We start from the raw sequence: 20,842 nt of genomic DNA on the forward strand, positions 1-20,842 counted from the left end.
CAAAAGATTAATTTTATTTTAATAAAAACTAAATTAATTATACATTAATTAATAAAATCTTAATAAAAATAGGAATTTTAATAGAATGTTAAGCCAATTTCTACAAAACTATTATATATATATATATATATATATATATATATATATATATATATATATGTTTAATTACTTTATCATTTTAGTACACTATTAACATTGCAATCATATTTCAACTAATTTTTCTAATTTAATTTTAAATAGAATTATATTTATAATTTTATATAATATTTTTTATTTTATATAAGTTTTTATTTGGAAATTCGATATATTTTTTAAATTTTTCTATATTCAAATTCATTTTACTTCTTGAATTAACGGTTTTAATGATTAACTTGATTAAGTAATCACTTTAAATATATCGACTCAGTCATTCAAGTAGATGGGGGATGTGAGGAGGATGTTAGTTATAGAATTAAAGCCGGATGGTTGAAATGAAAACATGTCATAGGAATTTTATGCGATCGCAAGATTCCTAATAAGTTGAAAGGAAAATTTTACCGTATAGCCATACGACCGACTATGTTATATGGTAGTGAGTGTTGGGCACTGAAGGAGTCATATGCGTCTAAGATAAGAGTTGCAGAGATGAGAATGTTAAGGTGGATGAGTGATCATACTAGATTATATAAAATCCGTAATGAGAGTATTAGAGAAAATGTATGAGTGGTGCCAATTGAGGATAAGTTGAGAGAAGGGAGATTGAGGTGGTTTGGTCATGTGAAGCATAGACATACGGAAACTCCAGTTAGACAAGTAGAGCACATTAGGTTAGAGGATAGAAAGAAAAAAATGAGTAGACCTAAATTGACTTGGAGGAGAATAGTACAATATGACCTAGAAGTATTATATATTTCTGAGGACTTAACCCAAAATCGTTTAGAGTGGAGAAAGCGAATCCATACAGCCGACTCCAAATTTTTGAGATAAAGGCTTAGTTGAGTTGAGTTTATTTTTTTTAAACAATTCTCTTATATATTTTAATTATAATTAAATAAATTTTGCTAGATAAAATTGTGATTGAATTATAAAATTGTAATAAAATTCATAAAATTATAAAAACAAAGATTTAAATGGAATGAAATTGCATAATTAAGTTTAATTATGAATATGTATCACAACACACTGCAAGAAAATCAATTAAAATATTTAGTTAAAGACTCATAATAATTTAGTATTATGATAATAAAAAATTAATTTTATTCTATTTTAATTGGATAATAAAAATTAAAGTAAGCAATACATTAATTAATTAATAAAATCATAATAAAGAATAGGAATTCTAATAGAATTTTAAAAACATAAAAAAATGAAAAAAAAGTAATTATAATGCTTAATTAAGTTAATCAAAATCATTATTTTAATAAGTTAAATGAATTTTGAATATAGGAAATTTTCAACGACATATTCTTAAGAAAATAAAAAAATAAATTTACAAAATATTTTAATATTTATTAGTTAATTAGTATGAAAATTTTTTTAAACAATTCTATTTTTTTAGATAAAATTGTGATTGAATTCTTATATATATTTTTTTAAACAATTCTATTATATATTTTAATTATAATTAAATAAATTTTGTTAGATAGAATTGTGATTGAATTATAAAATCATAATAAAATTGATAAAATTATAAAAACAAAGATTTAAATGGAATGAAATTGCATAATTAAGTTTAATTATGAATATGTATCACAACACACTGCAAGAAAATCAATTAAAATATTTAGTTAAAGATTGTCAAAATTACTCATAATAATTTAGAATTATAATAATAAAAAATTTATTTTATTTTATTTTAATTGGATAATAAAAATTAAAGTAATCAATACATTAATTAATTAATAAAATCTTAATAAAGAATAGGAATTCTAATAGAATTTTAAAAACACGAAAAAATACAAAAAAAAGTAATTAAATAATCCTTAATTAAGTTAATCAAAATCATTATTTTAATAAGTTAAATGAATTCTGAATATAGGAAATTTTCAACAATATATTCTTAAGAAAATACAAAAATAAATTTACAAAATATTTTAATATTTATTAGTTAATTAGTATGAAAATTTGTATAAAATTATATAAAAAAAATTAAATTGTTAGTATTTATAATGAGTACAACATTCAACACACGTTATAAAAAAGCTAATAAATTTAAAAAATTTTCTTTCAGTTTTCTGAAAAAAATGAAAATGAAATCTAAGATGGATAAATTATTTAATATCTTCATATAAGATGAGAGTGATGAGACAATCCAATAATACATCAATATTTAAATTGAAAATTTATTTTATAAGCTCATTAAAAGACGATTCAACCCATTCTCCAAATCAACACTAATTCACCGTAAACATGTTCAGAGCCAAGGAGAATTACAAATAGGAGTGACCACAGACTTCACTTGCAGATACTTATGCAGAGCATCCAATCCAAGATCTTTTCCAAACCCACTCATCTTGTATCCTCCATAAGGACAATCATTATCAAATGCAAAGTAACAATTGATCCAAATGATACCAGCTCTTATTGATCTTGAAACTGTGTTAGCCACATCCAAATTCTTGGTTATAATCCCAGCTGCCAGCCCATATCTTGTATTATTTGCACTCTTGATTGCCTCATCCATTGTCCTGTAATTAAATTCCATTAACTTTAAACAAAGAAATGATTTCTTCTTTCTCCTAAGCTCTTGCTACTTTTTTAGGAATCATTATCTGTATTTTGCTTTATGTTTTTATTATTGTCTTATTTGGATGGTCTGGGAAATAAAGCAGAAATGATCAAATCTACCGTGCTTACTTGAACTTCATCAGTGACATTACAGGCCCAAAAATTTCATCCTTGGCGATCAACATGTCCTCCTGAGAAACAATCAAAATAAGAGAAATATATGCAAATGCCTGACTAGCCAGAGAGTCTTGTACAGTGCTGTACCTTAACATCAGTGAAAATAGTAGGCTGAATATAGTATCCTTTTTCTCCAGTAGGCTTGCCACCTATTAACAAGGTGGCTCCTTCTCTTTTGCCATGCTCAATGTAAGACAAAATTTTATCGAACTGCTGTTTATCCACCTGCACAGGATAAGGTGTACACAGTACATTTCAATTGGTGGGTTCATGAAAATAGATTAATTGGTGGTGCCATGAGTGAATTTGTAGTTTTTACCTGTGGACCCTGGCGAGTGTTAGGATCAAAAGGATCCCCTACCACCCATTGCTTTGCTTTCTCTGCCAATTTCTTTACAAATTCGTCATAAATCCCTTCTTGGACATAAACTCTTGAACTTGCCACGCAAATCTCTCCCTGAAAAAATGAATCAAAAGGAAATAATATAGGAGACAAATACGTACCTTGGAAATTAAATCGGAACATAAAGGAAATGAATTAATTTGCCTTGTTAAAGAGGATGCCGAGGAGAGCAAGATCAGCAGCTGTATCTACATCAGCATCATCAAATATTAAGAGAGGTGATTTGCCTCCCAATTCAAGTGAAACATGTTTCAGATTGCTCGTTGCTGCAGCTTGCATTACTTTTCGACCCACTTCAGTCGATCCTGTAAAACTTACCTGAAAAGACCACTAAACATGTAAACTGAAGGGGAGGAAAATTAAGGTGGCAGGATTTGAATTCTTAAGTCTTTAACTTCACCTTATCAATGTCCATATGGGAAGAAATGGCAGCACCGGCCGTCGGTCCATATCCGTTTATCACATTGATCACTCCATCAGGAATACCAGCCTAATAAATTTATCAATTTATGTGGTTAAAACAAAAATTAAGAAAAAAGAAAATGGCTCATCCAATCCAAGCTTATTAATTATTCAAAAAAAAATCCAAGCTTATTAATTAATTAATTAATTAATTACCTGCTTAGCTAAATAAGCATAATAGAGAGCAGAAAGGGGTGTTTGCTCAGCTGGTTTAACAACCATGGTGCACCCAGCGGCTAATGCTGGGGCAACCTTGGCGAAGAACAAGGTGCTAGGGAAATTCCAAGGGATGATATGGCCTACAACACCAACTGGCTCTTGCAGAGTATACCCTTGAAGCTCGCTTGACATTTTCAATACTTGTCCATGAATTTTATCTGCTGCACCTGCATAGTATCGTAAAACGTTTGCTACGTTAGGAATGTCCATGGTTTTCCCCAAGCTGAACAACTTCCCAGCATCAACTGTGTCCAGTGCAGCTAATTCTTCCTTACGTTCTTCGATTAAATCTGCATATTTCATCATGATCCTTCCCCTTGCCTGCTTAACACAATAATTTCAACCATTATTTATATAATTACTGTCACACTAATGAATTACTAACATAAACATCCATAACGCAAAGCTCTCCTCCTCTAATTAGATCGATTATATAAGATTTTTAGATAATTTTAATTTTTGTTCATCCTTGTATAATTATCTACTAAATGCCTCATGAAAATTGAATCAATGAAAATAAATTCAAAATAAATAATTATTGTGTACCGCAAAAGCCTATAAACTATAAAAAAATAAAACAAACACGTAAAAAACTAATATTTATGTTATTATTTATTTACCATCTTCACATAGGGTTACATCCACGAGTATGTCATCTTCTACTATTATCAATAAATAATGAATCATTACAAGTTCAAAACTATACTACCTATAAACCGCGTTACATAACCGCTCATAATAAATATATTAATTAGTTCTCTTAGTCTCATTTAGTCATAACCCAATATATTTATTATTACAACTACTACACTACAAAGAGTATTTTCAACTACAATGAACAATAATCATTCCCCTTGGATTATGTCTTTTCTTCGTCTTATATGTCTCTCATCAATAAGCAAAACCAAATCCTTAACCGTTGTCAAAACCCTTTTCTATAATGGGTGACAATCTCCTCCATGGACAAAGCCATTTTCCATATCTAAAGTTAAAATAATTTTTTCATTATTCTCCTATTTAAAATTCTTCAAAAAAGAAAATAAATTATTTAGAGTCAGCCATGTGAAGTCATTGCAAGTACCTTTCACAATGCCAATAAACGATTAGTAAAATGGTCAAAATGAAATATTTTGATCACAAATCAACAATCCAATGCATCAGATCAGGCCATGTGATCCCTCTGATTATTTTCCTATGAGATAATGTATAGGCTGACAACCAAACCCTAATAATTCAAAGTCTTATCCTTCGATGTAAAACAAACAAAGTTTATTTTAATCCAAGTTGAAATCTCTCTCTCCCTCCCTTGTTAAAGGAGAAAAAACGTACCACAGACCTGTAACTTTCTGGCAAGAACAAAACGACGTAGCTATTAGAAAACAAGTCTTTTAAAATTCAGACTAGAATCAACCCAGTCAAAATACTCAACTAATCTGAGAATATCAATATTCGAGTTCCATTTACTCATAGCCTCATTGGCAAAGTTAAAATTATTTTAAGTAGGATCATTTTTAATAAATTAATTAGCTAATGAATTAGTAAGCTACCAATTTTCTAAATTTAATTCATTTAATTATATTTTAAGTCAACGTATAGAATAGGCTCTATTTTTTTTTTTAATAATTTTAGGATAATCAAATAAATAAATATCTCTATATAATATTTTTATTTTAATTTTCTTTTACTAATCGGGTAAATTCATATATTTAATAGATAGATTTCACCACTAACTAAGATTTTTCTGATATAAATTCGATTCATCATGGACTAAAAATATAAATATATAGGATCTATATATTAAATAGGTAGATCGCATCATATATTTTGCGTCTTGAATTCATGATAGACAGAATTTAGGTAAAAAATTTTTTCACTAATTAAACTTTTAAAAATTAAGAGAATTATAACCTCAGCTATAACAATACCCCAAATTAATAGAATTAAATACAATTGTTAAACGATGTTAATAATTGAGGTGACAATTTTGTTAATTTGTAATAGTGTGATTAATAGTAGAATATAATTATACTGTTATCAATAACGTAATTGTTAAAAAAAATTAAGGTATAATTATAAAAATTGAATAAATTAATTAGCCCTTTCCCCTGAATAAAATGGTGAAAATGAAATATTTTCATAACAAATCAACAATCCAGTGAATAACATCTGGCCATGTGATCCCTCTGATTTCTTTAACATTCAAATATTTTCCTGTGACGTAAGGTCATGTAATAAGCCGACAACCAAACTCCAATAATTCAAAGTCTTATCTTTTCTTTAAAAAAAAAAAAGAAAAGTCTTATCTTTTGATGTAAAAAAATAAAAAAAAACGTCCAAGTTTAAATCTCTCCCTCCCTCATGAGAAAAAAAAAAAAAAAGTAAATGTCACAAGATTTTTTTTTAATTTAAATTTAATTTATTATAAATTTAAAATATAAAATATATTAAAATTTATCTATTAAATATATAAATTTTATATGTTTATATCTTAAATCCTATAACATTCTGGCAAAAATAAAATCTAGATATTAAAAAATCTAATCGATTTTTTAAAATTTAAGTGTTTAAGATTAGATAAAATAAGGATAATATAAGAATGATGCCAATGTACATGATGGACTCAACCCTAACCTTAAAGCTCAAGTAATTAAGTTAGATGTATATTATTAATTATCTAACAATGAAAACCTACACACATGACAAAAACACAAAAATTGAAATTTTATGTAAAACAGATAATACGTGGCAGAGATGCATTGTTAACATATGCATAATAAGAAATATAAAGTGGGCTACTATGATAATTAAGAAAGTCAAATCATCTAATCCTAAAATTTAGAGATATTAAAATTGTATTAAAATAGTATTAAGACTTAATCCCTTATTACTGTTTGTGGTAGGAAAACAATATACAGAGTAATTTTTATTGGTTGTTCCTTAATTTTTGTTGTGTTTCGCTTTCGTTACCTATCTTTATTTGTTATTATAAAATTTCTAAATTTTAAAAATATTGTACTAAATTTCTTATGCTAACATTCGATCAATTTTCTGACAAAATGCTTATGTGACAGTGTCACATTATCAGAAAATAAAATTAAAAAAAAAAAAGAAATTATCATTACAACTTTTTTACCACAATTTCTTTTTACATATCAAACCTTTTTTCCCTTATCCTTATTATATCGGTTCACCTACAACACCTCTCATTGACAATTTTCTATGTAAAGTTTTTCTTTTTTTCTTTTATTCATTTTATACGTGACACTACTGTATAAAGAGATCTTGGTATAACATTTTTTAAGTTTAAGAATTTTATAATAATAAAATAAAAATGAGAAGAGATTTTGGTATAATGTTTTTGAAGTTTAAGAATTTTATAGTAATAAAATAAAAGATGAGATGAGAGACGGAAATAAAACACCTCCCAAAGTTAGTAATGACTAGTAAAATTACACCAATATATAGAATCGTGTAGAAAATAAATAGGAAAGAGAAGGTACGAAAGAAACATACAAAACCAGACAGGCGAGGCCATGGACCATTGTCAAAAGCGTGGCGTGCAGCCTTCACAGCCAAATCAACGTCCTCTTTATCTCCTTCTGCAACTCTTGCTATCACCTCTCCGCTTCTCGGGTCTACTGTCTCAAATGTTTTCCCTGCACATACACATAAAAATCACAACCATTATTGGAAAAAGAAAGATCATTGTAAGAGTATAGCCATTAGGTAGGAATAGGATGATCATGCAGCCACAAGATGAACACTAAATTTAATTTAGTCTTCTGAAAATGGAAAAGAAATTAAAATGGTTGAAAATTTAGGCCGACTAGCTAGCAAACAAGAAACCTTTTCGTCCTGTGCCTGAGAGAGACAGAGAGCTTCAGAGCTATATATATATATATATATGAAACAGACAAGAGAGATCATCAAAGAGGGAGCCAAAAAGAAACCTGAAAATGAATCAACAAATTCTCCATTGATGAAAAGTTTCGTAAACTTTATTGCTGGCATCTTGATGAAAGAGTTAGAGTTCCCATTGCTTTGACTTCCCATCTCTCTCTCTCCCTCTCTCTTCTTCTCTTTTGCTTTTAGAGTGGCCTATGACTAGCTCTGCAGACTGCAACAAGCATCCTTCAACATTTATAGACAGGCTGCATACGGAAAAATAATATTTTTGTATTCACTGACCCGAGTAATAACTAATGGACTATAATACTTTCTATAATATACTTGCACATGATGCAATCGTGGAGGCTGGAGTGATTTGAACCTTCAATAATTTATTAAAATACGACTTATTAGCGAGAGAGCTTCTCTCTACCTCCCTATAATATGGGGTTTAACATATAAATATTTTAGGGAACATATAATTCTTTAATGGAGAAAATAACAAGTGGATGGCATAATATTCGTAGAGTTTCTTTTATTATTATTATTATTATTATTATTATTATTATTATTATTATTATTATTTTCAACGGATTCATGCATAAGATATTTTGCTTGGCTGCTGAGGAGATGAAAAGAAAATTGTTTAAGATGTGTTGTATTCTTTGCACAGATGAAAAAGGATGAGTTGACATTTGTGAGAGAACACTACTCGACTTGGTCCAGCAATGGGAAATTTTTTTTCTAGATTTAGTTTACCATAAGCTTAAAATATATATAAATATATGAGATTTATATATTTAATATGTAAATTTTATCATATATTTTGTATATTAAATTTATAATAAATTAAATATAGGCTTGAAAAATCTTATTAATTATCGTCTCGTTGCTTTTATTTTCATCTAATGTAAAAAATATAAGGTATAAAAGTTTTTTTAAGTGAATAACTTTTATCTAAAACCGAGTTATCATGAATTAAAAATATAAATATATAAAATTATAAAATCTTATTTTAGACATCTACAATTACACAATTGAAATCTAGTAATAATAAATACTAGAGTAATCCTAATTTTACTGAATAAACTCAATTTGATTTATTTATTGACAATTCACTTTTAATTATTTGATGCAAAGAAAGGTAATATTAAATTATATGATATTTTATCTAAAGTCATACTAAATATATTAATTAAAATTCACTACCTATTTCTCAATAGCAATAGCAAATAATTTTTATTTTTCAAATAACAATTAATTCATTGGATCCTATGATCATTCAATAAAAATTCCTATAAACCAAGTCTTATGCTTCCTCAATTCCGCTCAAATTATTATTCCCATGTAATTTATTGCCTAATTCTAGTTTAGTAATCTTCTCACCAATGTGGATGAATGAATAAAATCAATTGAATAATAAATATTAAAAAGCATTAAACTCCATAATAAACTATTACATTGATAACCAAAATCACACAAAATAAATTAAATTAAATTAATTTCAAGCTACGTCAAAATCTCCAAAATTGAGAACTAACATCAAAGTCTTAAGACAGAAAGAAAAACTAAAGTACAGATTTAGCACAAACCTCCTCCATAGACTGCTAGAACTGCAAGAACCACATAAAAGAAAACTCAAAAATTATATACACCCAGCCAAAGGTGGTCAGGATGGAACCCACGATTGGACGGGAATGAAAGCTTTCCCCTGCCCAAAAGGGGCAATGGAGAGCCAAAAAGGACGAGCTCCCTTGAGCAAAAGAAGAAGACCACAACAGAGAAGAGAAAACGCGCAAAAGCACATCTTGAATGGAGGCAAAGTATGGCCAGCAATTAAGAAAATATCGGATGACGTTTCATGTAAAGACAAAAACAACTACATGGCAATATGATCATATAATTAAAGATTGTCAAAAATTACCAATAACAATTTAGCATTATGATAACAAAGGATTAATTTTATTTTAATAAAAACTAAATTAATTATACATTAATTTTTAAAATCTTAATAAAGAATAAGAATTTTAATAGAATTTTAAACCAATTTCCACATAACTTTTTATATATATGTTTAATTAATTTATCATTTTAGTACACTATTAACATTTCAATCATATATTAACTAATTTTTCTAATTTAATTTTAAATAGAATTCTATTTATAATTTTATATAATATTGTTTATTTTATATAAGTTTTTATTTTGAAATTCGATATGTTTTTGAAATTTTTCTATATTCAAAATTCATTTTACTCTTGAATTAATGGATTAATGATTAACTTAATTAAGTACTATTTAGTTTTCTTTTTTGTTTTTTTATACTTTTTTATATTACTTTTGAATTACACTAGAATTAGTTTATGGCCATAAATTAATTTACTTATATATATATTTTTAAACAATTCTATTATATATTTTAATTATAATTAAATAAATTTTGTTAGATAAAATTGTGATTGAATTATAAAATCATAATAAAATTGATAAAATTATAAAAACGAAGATTTAAATGGAATGAAATTGCATAATTAAGTTTAATTATGAATATGTATCACAATACACTGCAAGAAAATCAATTAAAATATTTAGTTAAAGATTGTCAAAATTACTCATAATAATTTAGAATTATTATAATAAACAATTTAATTTAATTTATTTTAATTGGATAATAAAAATTAAAGTAATCAATACATTAATTAATTAATAAAATCTTAATAAAGAATAGGAATTCTAATAGAATTTTAAAAACACAAAAAATACAAAAAAAGTAAATAAATAATCCTTAATTAAGTTAATCAAAATCATTATTTTAATAAGTTAAATGAATTCTGAATATAGGAAATTTTCAACAATATATTCTTAAGAAAATACAAAAATAAATTTACAAAATATTTTAATATTTATTAGTTAATTAGTATGAAAATATCTATAAAATTATATAAAAAAAAATTAAATTGTTAGTATTTATACTGAGTACAACATTCAACACACGTTATAAAAAAGCTAATAATTTTAAAAATTTTTCTTTCAGTTTTCTGAAAAAAATGAAAATGAAATCTAAGATGGGTAAATTATTTAATATCTTCATGTAAGATGAGAGAGATGAGACAATCCAATAATACATCAATATTTAAATTGAAAATTTATTTTAGAAGCTCATTAAAAGACGATTCAACCCATTCTCCAAATCAACACTAATTCACCGTAAACATGTTCAGAGCCAAGGAGAATTATAAATAGGAGTGAGTTTCGTAAACTTTATTGTTGGTATCTTGATGAAAGAGTCGGAGCTCCCATTGCTTTGACTTCCCATCTCTCTCTCTCTCTCTCTCTCTTTCTTATTCTCTTTTGCTCTTAGAGTGGTCTATGAATAGCTCTGTAGACTGCAACAAGCATTCTTCAACATTTATAGACAGGCTGCATACCGGACAAATAATATTTTTGCATTTACTTAGGGGAGTAATCATTAGTGAATTATAATACTTTCTCTTTTTCAATATAAACCTAATTAACTTTAGGATGCGTTTTGGTAAAAGGTTAAAAATTCAAGAGGTAAATGTTACTTTCATAAGTTATAACTTTTAAGGAGGGCTATTAACATAACCTCAAGATTAACATTTAACATACTTCTCAATAAGATATAAATATTAATGAGGTAAAAAATTAACTTATTCACTTTTAAGTATTTAAATAATATTAATAAAAGATAAAAGTTACAAAATAATAATTATTTTTTGTTAATTTCATACCAAACACCCCTTAAAATGTAGAATAAGAAGTTCCTTAAAATGTAGAATAAGAAGTTTACATTTAAACTCGAGATATCAAAAAAAGAAAAAAAAAACTTATCATCAAGAATTAAATTAATTATCTTCACACATTCAACATTTGCATATGATATAATGGTGGAGGCTGGAGTGATTTGAACCTTCATTAATTTATTAAATACGACTTATTAGCGAGAGAGCTCTCACCACCTCCCTATAATAGGGGGTTTAACCCATCAATATTTTAGGCAACATATAATTCTTTAATTAAGAAAATAACAAGTGGATGGCATGATATTCGTAGAGTTTCTTTTATTATTATTATTATTATTATTTTTCAACGGACTCGAGCATACGATATTTTCTTGGCTGCTGAGGAGATGAAAAGAAAATTGTTTAAGATGTGTTGTATTCTTTGCAAAGATGAAAAAGGATGAGTTGACTTGTGTGAGAGAAAACTACTCGACTTGGCCTATAATATTAGCCACCGCCTCGATGCCCTTTCTCGCATCCAATGCCAAAATACCAGATGTAGAAGTTTCTTTAAAAGGAAAATTTTTGCATTAACAATGCAAAAAGGCCAACAAAAGGAGCTCCTTCGAGCAAAAGAAGAAGACCACGCGCAAAAACACATCTTGAATGGAGACAAAGTATGGCCAGCAATTAAGAAAATATAGGATGATGTTTCATGAGAAGACAAAAACCAACACATGGCATCAAACTCAAGAACTTGGAAGAGTCAAAATAAAATTCATGGCCTGCCATAAAAAAAAAAGTTAAAATAAGACCATGTAAGATAAAATAAGGTAAATAACAAAAAAACAAAAGTAAATAAAATTTATTATAATTATGTAAAAACTTATTAAAATTAATAAAAACAACTAATTATAGAATTAAGCTAGATCTACTGCATTTGACTCCTGAAAATTCAATTTATTAAGTATGAAGCATGGCAAACTACATCATTTTGGGTTAACAAAAATTATGCAATATAAATTGACATTATACACATAGTTGCAGCTGCACTAAAATTGTCATTCTTCTAAGTTGGTCTTAATTGTCATTCTTCTAAGTTGGTCTTTGGGAGTTGGTCTGCCGATGTTGCTGAAGCTATGGCCCTGTTATATGGCTTGCAGTTAGCTTCAGACTTGAGTTTTTCTAAGTTGCTTGTTGAAACTGATTGTAAGAGAGTTGTGGAGCTACTGCAAGGAGGGGAAATACTTCACAATGGTCTGGGTTTCATATTGTAAGATTGTCTACAGCTGGCCGGTCTTGTTTTTAGTTGTTCGGGGTCTCATGTTATGCATTCGGGTAATTCTTGTAAAATGTGAAGCACGGAGATGGTTTTGGATTCAAAAAGTAATGATATATAAAATGAAGAAACTAATTACTAGAGGTGCATTTTGGTGGAATGGCCTGGAGAGGTGGAAGAACTCCAGGGTTAATCCTAGGATGGGTGACCTCCTGGGAAGTTCTCCATTCCACCTATGGGACAAAACCGTGAGGCTTATGGCCAAAGCGGAAAATTCTTCTAGTGTTTAGAGCCCGACCGTTACAATTGGTATCAGAGCCACTTGCGTGTCCTCTTGAGCGATGGTGGGGCAAACCTCAGTGAGGACGCTGAGTCCAGAAAGGGGGGGAGAAAGGTCCCTTAGGCAAATCCCACATTGGCAAAGTATGGAGATGGTCTTGGATTCAAAAAGTAATGATATATAAAATGGGAAAACTAATCACTAGAGGCGCCTTTTAGTGGAATAGCCTGGAGAGTTGGAAGAACTCCAGGGTTAAGCGTGCTCGCTTGAGAGAAATCCTAGGATGGGTGACCTCCTATGAAGTTCTCCATTCCACCTATGGGACAAAACCGTGAGACTTATGGCCAAAGCAAACAATTCCTCTAGTGGTTGGAGCCCGACCATTACATTTGGTATCAGAGCTGCTCGCGTGTCCTCTTGGGCGATGGTGGGGCAAACCTCAGCAAGGACGCTGAGTCCCGAAAGGGGGGGAGAAAGGTCCCTTAGGCATATCTCACATCGGCAAAGCACGGAGATGGTCTTGGGTTCAAAAAGTAATGATATATAAAACTAATCACTAGAGGCACCTTTTGGTGGAATGGCTTAGAGAGTTAGAAGAACTCCAGGGTTAAACGTGCTCGCTTGAAAGAAATCCTAGGATAGGTGACCTCCTGAAAAGTTCTCCATTTCACCTATGAGACAAAGCTATGAGGCTTATGGCCAAAGCGGACAATTCCTCTAGTGGTTGGAGCCCGACCGTTACAATTGGTGTTAGGGCCGCTTGCGTGTCCTCTTGGGCGATGGTGGGGCAAACCTCAGCGAGGCCGCTGAGTCCCGAAAGGGGGGGAGAAAGGTCCCTTAGGCAAATCCCATATCGGTAAAGCACAGAGATGGTCTTGGGTTAAAAAACTAATGATATATAAAATGGAAAAACTACTCAATAGAGGCACCTTTTGGTGGAATGGCCTGGAGAATTGGAAAAACTCCAGGATTAAGCGTGCTCGCTTGAGAGAAATCCTAGGATAGGTGACCTCCTGGGAAGTTCTCCATTCCACCTATGGGACAAAACCATGAGGCTTATGGCCAAAGTAGACAATTCTTCTAGTGGTTGGAGCCCGACCGTTATAATTGGTATCAGAGCTGCTCGCGTGTCCTCTTGGGTGATGGTGGGGTAAACCTCAGTGAGGACGCTGAGTCCCGAAAGGGGGAGAGAAAGGTCCCTTAGGCAAATCCCACATCGGTAAAGTACGGAGATGGTCTTGGGTTCAAAAAGTAATGATATATAAAATGGAAAAATTAATCACTAGAGGCACCTTTTGGTGGAATGGCCTGGAGAGTTGGAAGAACTCCAGGGTTAAGCGTACTCGCTTGAGAGAAATCCTAGGATGGGTGACCTCCTGAGAAGTTCTCCATTCCACCTATGGGACAAAATCGTGAGGCTTATCGATAAAGCGGACAATTCCTCTAGTGGTTGGAGCCCGACCTTTACAATTGGTATCAGAGCCGCTCACATGTCCTCTTGGACGATGGTGGGGCAAACATCAGTGAGGACGCTGAGTCCCGAAAGGGGGGGAGGGGGGGGGAGAAAGGTCCCTTAGGAAAATCCCACATCGGCAAAGCACAGAGAAGGTTTTGGGTTCAAAAAGTAATGATATATAAAATGGGAAAACTAATCACTAGAGGCACCTTTTGGTGGAACGGCTTGGAGAGTTTGAAGAACTCCAGGGTTAAGCTTGCTCGCTTGAGAGAAATCCTAGGATGGGTGACCTCCTGGAAAGTTTTCCATTCCACCTATGGGATAAAATCGTGAGGCTTATAGCCAAAGCGGACAATTCCTCTAGTGGTTGGAGCCCGACTATTACAATTGGTATCAGAGCCGCTTACGTGTCCTCTTGGGCGATGGTGGGGCAAACCTCAGCGAGGACGCTGAGTCCCGAAAGGGGGGGAGAAAGGTCCCTTAGGCAAATCCCATATCGACAAAGCACGGAGATGGTTTTGGGTTCAAAAAGTAATGATATATAAAATGGGAAAACTAATAACTAGATGCACTTTTTGGTGGAATGGCCTGGAGAGTTGGAAGAACTCCAAGGTTAAGCGTGCTCGCTTGAGAGAAATCCTAGGATGAGTAACCTCCTTGGAAGTTCTCTATTCCACCTATGGGACAAAACCGTGAAGCTTATGGCCAAAACGAACAATTCTTCTAATGGTTGGAGCCCAACCATTACAATTGGTATCTGAGCTGCTAGCGTGTCCTCTTGGGCGATGGTGGGTCAGCGAGGACACTGAGTCCCAAAAGGAGGGGAGAAAGGTCCTTTAGGCAAATCCCATATCGGCAAAGCACGAAGATGGTCTTGGGTTCAAAAAGTAATAATATATAAAATGGGAAAACTAATCACTAGAGGTGCCTTTTGGTGGAATGGCCTGGAGAGTTGAAAGAACTCCAGGGTTAAGCGTGCTCGCTTGAGAGAAATTCTAGGATGGGTGACCTCCTGGAAAGTTCTCCATTTCATCTATGAGACAAAATGTGAGGCTTATGGCTAGAGCGGACAATTCCTCTAGTGGTTAGAGCCTGACCATTACAGACTGAATAAGATTGCACAGCGGAGGGCATGGGCATGGTAGATAGAGAATACAACCCACCATCACTCTTGCCTTTGTATAGAGTTTCCTTCGTTCCCAAATCCTTAATCAAAAAATAGTTAGGATAAAATTTTTATCTAAGGAAACCTTGTTAGATTTAGCAAAAGAATTGACAGATAACAGATTTCGCTTAGCATTTGGAACATAAAGAATATCACGCAAAGAAAACTTACGGTTATTTAAAGAAAAATGAGAAGCACCAACATGAGAGATATATAATTTAGAACCATTACCTAAGGTGACTTCTTCAGGACCAGTGTATTTCGAATGAATTGCCAAATTTTCAAGATCATTAGTCAAATGATGTGTAGCACCACTGTCCATCAACCATGCCTGAGTTTGTTGAGAAGAAGTACTTTCCACATTCGAGGAAGGCTTGTTGGAGAGACGAGTTGAATTCACCATCTTGGGTGTTGGGCACATACGTGCAACATGTCCATTACCGTTACAATTATGACAGACAATTGTGGAAGTATCCAAGGGAGTAGATTGTGATTGTGATTGAGAACCATGACTTTGATTTGAAGCAAAGGATTGATAATTGTCCCCTGCCTCTATTGTCGCGGCCTCTTCCGTGCCCACAGCTTGATGAACTTAATGAAAAGGAAGAGAACTTTGAGTATTGAACTGACGGAGATATAACAGTGGCCTCTTCTTCACGCTTTAAACGTCGTTCTTCAGTCAAGAGCATTCCATACAGATCATCAAAACTACAATCATTTGTTCTACACTCAAGCATCCTTCCAAATAAACGATATGTAGGTCCAAGACCAGCAACAACAAATTTAATTAATTCCTCATCTGAAACAGGATGTTGTAGCGCTGCAAGCCGATCTGCAATTCCTTTGGCACACACTGCATAGGTTTCAATACTAGAATTTTGCTCTCTTTAAATTGTGCAATTGTGCACTTAAATCCCTAATCTGAGCCTTCGAGCCAGAAGCATAGGTGGAAACCAATTTGTTCCATGCAGCTTTGGCAGTGGTTGCGCCAACGAGTTGAGGTAGGACTCCTTCAGAAACTGAAGCAACAATCCAACTAAGTACAATTTAATCCTGAAGTCTCCAAAGCTTAAACACAGGATTGGGTGTGTTATCTTATAAAGAAGGTGGGGGAACAAGCTCACTTTGATCAAGATGATGCTCTAATCCACAGCCAATCACCATAGGAAGAAATTGTGTCTTCCATAATAGAAAATTGGTGGAATCAAGCTTGACAGTCAATTGATGGGAGATATTTGACAAGGAAGAGACAACCGGCACTGATGCAGCTACAACGGTTGTTGAGAGGGATGAATCTGTTAACATGATGAGCGACGGTTAAGTTTTGAGTGTAGATGGCAACAGCTAGTGTTTCAAGTATAACTCTGATACCATGTAAAATGTGAAGGCTTGATGATCTTCTATTAACAGTAAAGAGTATTTATACATGAGATTCCTAATCAAAATAGGAATGTACCGCTATATGTACAGCTATCAACATCCTAAAATACAACAACTACTATAATTAGAATTCTTATCACACCTTACCCCTCTGTAAGACATAACATGATCTCGTAATATACCTAATGAATTATCGAACTTCGCCTACTGATAATCTATTAAATATACTACAAGGGATTTTAAACCAATTTCTATCTATTTTAAAATAGTAGGTAATTTTGAATAATTATTAAAAACATTTAATTGAAGTTTATGTTATGAACTCAAATTTTAATTAATTTGAGATTTCGAAAATTTTATAGAAATTTTGGCAGAATGCCGACTATAAATTAAGAAAACGGTTCTTCAAAATCTGTTAAAACACTTCCAATATGCATATAATACCCACAACTCCATTTATGGTCAACACGATCCAAGTCAATCAACACAATTTCAAGCAATTTTAATAGTATTACATTCAATTCAACTCAAATATAAAACTTTGAAATTCCAGAAAGAGAACAAAATATTAATATTACAATTTTTAATTGTACAACTGCTCAACTAGTTCTATAGATATATATGAACAATAATTTACATTAAAAGAAATTTACAAGGGTATAAAATATTATACCCATAACAGATCCCAAAATGGTGTTACAACTATAACTATAGCAGTTCATTCTGCTGTTTTATCCTTCTTCTTATCTGCGACAGCAAGAAAAGTCATCGCTGAGTAATTTACTCAGTGGTGCACAACAATAATCTCTAAAATCATCAAAAATATAATCATTCATTGATAATAGGAATTTAAAAATTTTCACAATTACAGTTCACAAAGTTGATGTCAAGATTTCTAATAAAAATTTATCAAAATAAATGGTAAACAATGGTATTGTCAATTAATACACAACTTAGGTCATCACACAAAATTTCACGATCAATGTCGTGTTGTACACCATGACAAAGAAATCTACAACCTCACTAATCAAAATCAATAAGGGAGGTGGCTAGCTAGCTATATGAGTACTCATCCGATCTCAACCTCAAACTGGCAAGCCAGAGATGGAAGAATATAATCAATATCAACTCCATAGATGGAGGAGGAACACAATAATATTGTCATGCCAAGTATAATTTCAAAGTCTAATTCAAAACTAAATCATTCAAATATTTCATAAAAATTCACAAAATATATTTCATTTCAAATTGTTCATTTACAAAGTAGGCAACACATTATTTTTCAAATAAGATTTTTAAAGCCATAATAATCAAAATTATTCACAACATTTATTTCAATAATTGTCAAGTAGAAACAAAGAATTTTAAGTTTGTTGTGCACAAACCTCTTATGTTGCTTTGACTTAGTCCACCCTTCCTCCTTTCTTGGAGGGCTCCTTCCAACTGAAACACATAATTTAAAGTGTTTCAATACTCATCCAATTCATTTCTAATAATTAATCCAACAATTAAATTTTGCATACTTAATTTTCTCTTATAATTTCTCCTAAGGGTTGAGTTCTTTGTATTGATAATATTGTAGTTACTATTTACATTACTATTCATTCAAAATGTTGACTTTTTCATAATTAATAGGTATACCATTTCTAAACACATGGTCATACTACATTTTGGGTCACAAATTTATTGGCATTGATTGCCAATTGAAATTCAAGGCCTATTAGAATTAATACCAAAATTTCAGATTTGGTCACCAATATTTACTATTCCATTGAACTAATCTACAATGGAAATTTGGCTAAACTTTCTTTATCAAAGTTGTTCCTTAAGGTGTCTAGTTTAATTTCCTTTTTGAATTACTCTATTTGAAGTTTTTTAGCTCAAGTTATGGCATTTTTACCATAACTAGCCGGATTAGTCATTTTCAGATTTTCTAGGCAAATTTTGGTTCTGACAGATTTAGTAACTTAAATTTGGTTAGAAATTTGAATAGATTATGGCTAGAGTTTGGGTTTCTATTCTCATGAAAGTTGTTCTACTATGTCTAAACTTTCCAATGGTTTAAAAATTAGGTCATTTGAACCTCTCTACACAAAGTTATCACTATTTAAACATGTACTGTTCATTTGGTCAATTCTGCCCAGAATCAGGGCACAAATTCTTGATTTAACTAAATTTTAGATCAACTTATGGTTAGTTTTTTGGGTATGATTTCTTCATAAAAAATGTAGCATTATGACCCTAATTTCATCTTCAATTAGCCTTACACCAATTGGAGCAACACAATTCAACTTATGGCATTTTAACCTAGCTAGACTCATTAGTCCAGAATTCAATACTTCAACCATTGCCAATTCTTTCGATTCCATTCATCAAATCACAATTATACACACACTAATTGACCAAAATTAAGTATCAAAACATCAATTGATCAATAATTCTCAAAATCCCCAATTTTCCCAATTTCCATAAACCCTAATTTGCCATCTTACTAATCCATGCAATTTCATGAAATTTCACTGCACTAAGCACATATACCACTTCATCTAAATCCCAATTCACATCCAATTAAACTAAAACACCTTAAAACCCTAGTAACCCATGGCTGACCAAAATTCATGGCTTCTCAATCATGCATGATTTTCATCTTTCTTCACATAAATTCATCAATCTCAACTTATATTCATGCATGTACACTTAGTTAGGTAGAGAGACAACTCACCTCAATGATGTTCTTCTAAATCTTCTCTTCTTTCACTTTTCACCCAAATTTCTTGATTCAATTCTTTCCTTCAAGGGCCAATTAAGAGTTTTCTATGGTTTATTGTTAGGGTTTATGGGAAGAAATCAAGCTTTGAAAGCTTGAATTGGCTTGGCTATGGTGGAATTTTTTAGAGAGAAAATGAGAGAGAGTGGGACGGCTCACTTTGAGGAAGAAAGAAATTTTTTTTTATATGAAATTTTGGTCTTTTAACTTAGTAATTATCTCAATAATTTAATAATTAAAAATTAAAATTTTAATTAGATCATCATGAGGTCACCATGATGTCATAAATCTCATTTACATGTGACTTTTTCATTTCTTTCTCTTCTCTTTCCTCATACATCTTCGATTTAAAAATCTTTTTCAATATTTTAATTTCACACATTTTAATGGACATCTAGGCCAAAAGTCACCTCTAAGGGTGAATTGACCATATTGCCCCTTATCGGTCTGATCAATTTTTCTAATAGTACTAGGTTACTTCTTGAATTCTGTTTCAATTATTTGAACTTGTTCTCTATTCTTTTTTGTGGTTTTTATATTACCATTAGCTTCGCAATTATCCTTAGGGCTAAGGTGTTATAGGTGTCACGCGAAATTAGGATAGCAACTGAGCTCGCAGTCACTTTCCGGTTCGATCACCCATCGCCGGGACCTCGGCTCATTTAACCTATTATACTTTGTTTTTCTTATTTTCATTTCACCTTCATATAATTTCTATTAATTTTTATTTATGACTTTTCTAGGTGACATAAATATGGTTCTACACATCCTGACTGTCCAGACAGGCACTAGTCACTGGGATAGTAGAATATATAGACTACTTAATATGAAGATGTTACAATTCTATTCTTTAAGTAGAATTCTATTCCTTATCAATTATGTGGCTCATGCATTTGCAAAGCTTAGCAGAGATGGGG

At 31.3% G+C, this 20,842-nt stretch overlaps 2 protein-coding genes across 5 annotated transcripts; both read right to left on the reverse strand.

Moving 5' to 3' along the window:
- Positions 1–2,223: 2,223 nt before the first annotated feature.
- On the reverse strand, positions 2,224–9,676 carry LOC110637342 (aldehyde dehydrogenase family 2 member C4). 4 transcript variants are annotated; one of them, XM_058129657.1, is made up of 10 exons: positions 9,448–9,676; positions 7,918–8,084; positions 7,481–7,623; positions 3,905–4,288; positions 3,687–3,776; positions 3,431–3,604; positions 3,203–3,340; positions 2,971–3,108; positions 2,836–2,897; positions 2,224–2,666 (listed from the first exon to the last, which is right to left on the reverse strand). In XM_058129657.1, exons 2-10 carry the CDS (start codon positions 8,018–8,020, stop codon positions 2,393–2,395), a joined length of 1,506 nt encoding a protein of 501 aa, XP_057985640.1. In that variant the 5' UTR covers positions 8,021–8,084; positions 9,448–9,676; the 3' UTR covers positions 2,224–2,392. The 4 variants fall into 4 exon arrangements, with proteins under 4 accessions (XP_057985640.1, XP_057985639.1, XP_057985641.1 ...); XM_058129656.1 differs by having other exon boundaries at positions 7,918–8,118; XM_058129658.1 differs by having other exon boundaries at positions 7,918–8,125.
- A 6,551-nt stretch (positions 9,677–16,227) lies between these two features.
- On the reverse strand, positions 16,228–17,083 carry LOC131170614 (uncharacterized). Its single transcript, XM_058130085.1, has 3 exons — positions 16,903–17,083; positions 16,687–16,797; positions 16,228–16,631 (listed from the first exon to the last, which is right to left on the reverse strand). The coding sequence occupies exons 1-3, from the start codon at positions 17,081–17,083 to the stop codon at positions 16,228–16,230; spliced, it is 696 nt and encodes a 231-aa protein (XP_057986068.1).
- Positions 17,084–20,842: the final 3,759 nt, after the last annotated feature.

This window comes from Hevea brasiliensis, chromosome 11 (assembly GCF_030052815.1).
Source record: "Hevea brasiliensis isolate MT/VB/25A 57/8 chromosome 11, ASM3005281v1, whole genome shotgun sequence".
In the NCBI taxonomy this organism is placed as follows: domain Eukaryota; kingdom Viridiplantae; phylum Streptophyta; class Magnoliopsida; order Malpighiales; family Euphorbiaceae; genus Hevea; species Hevea brasiliensis.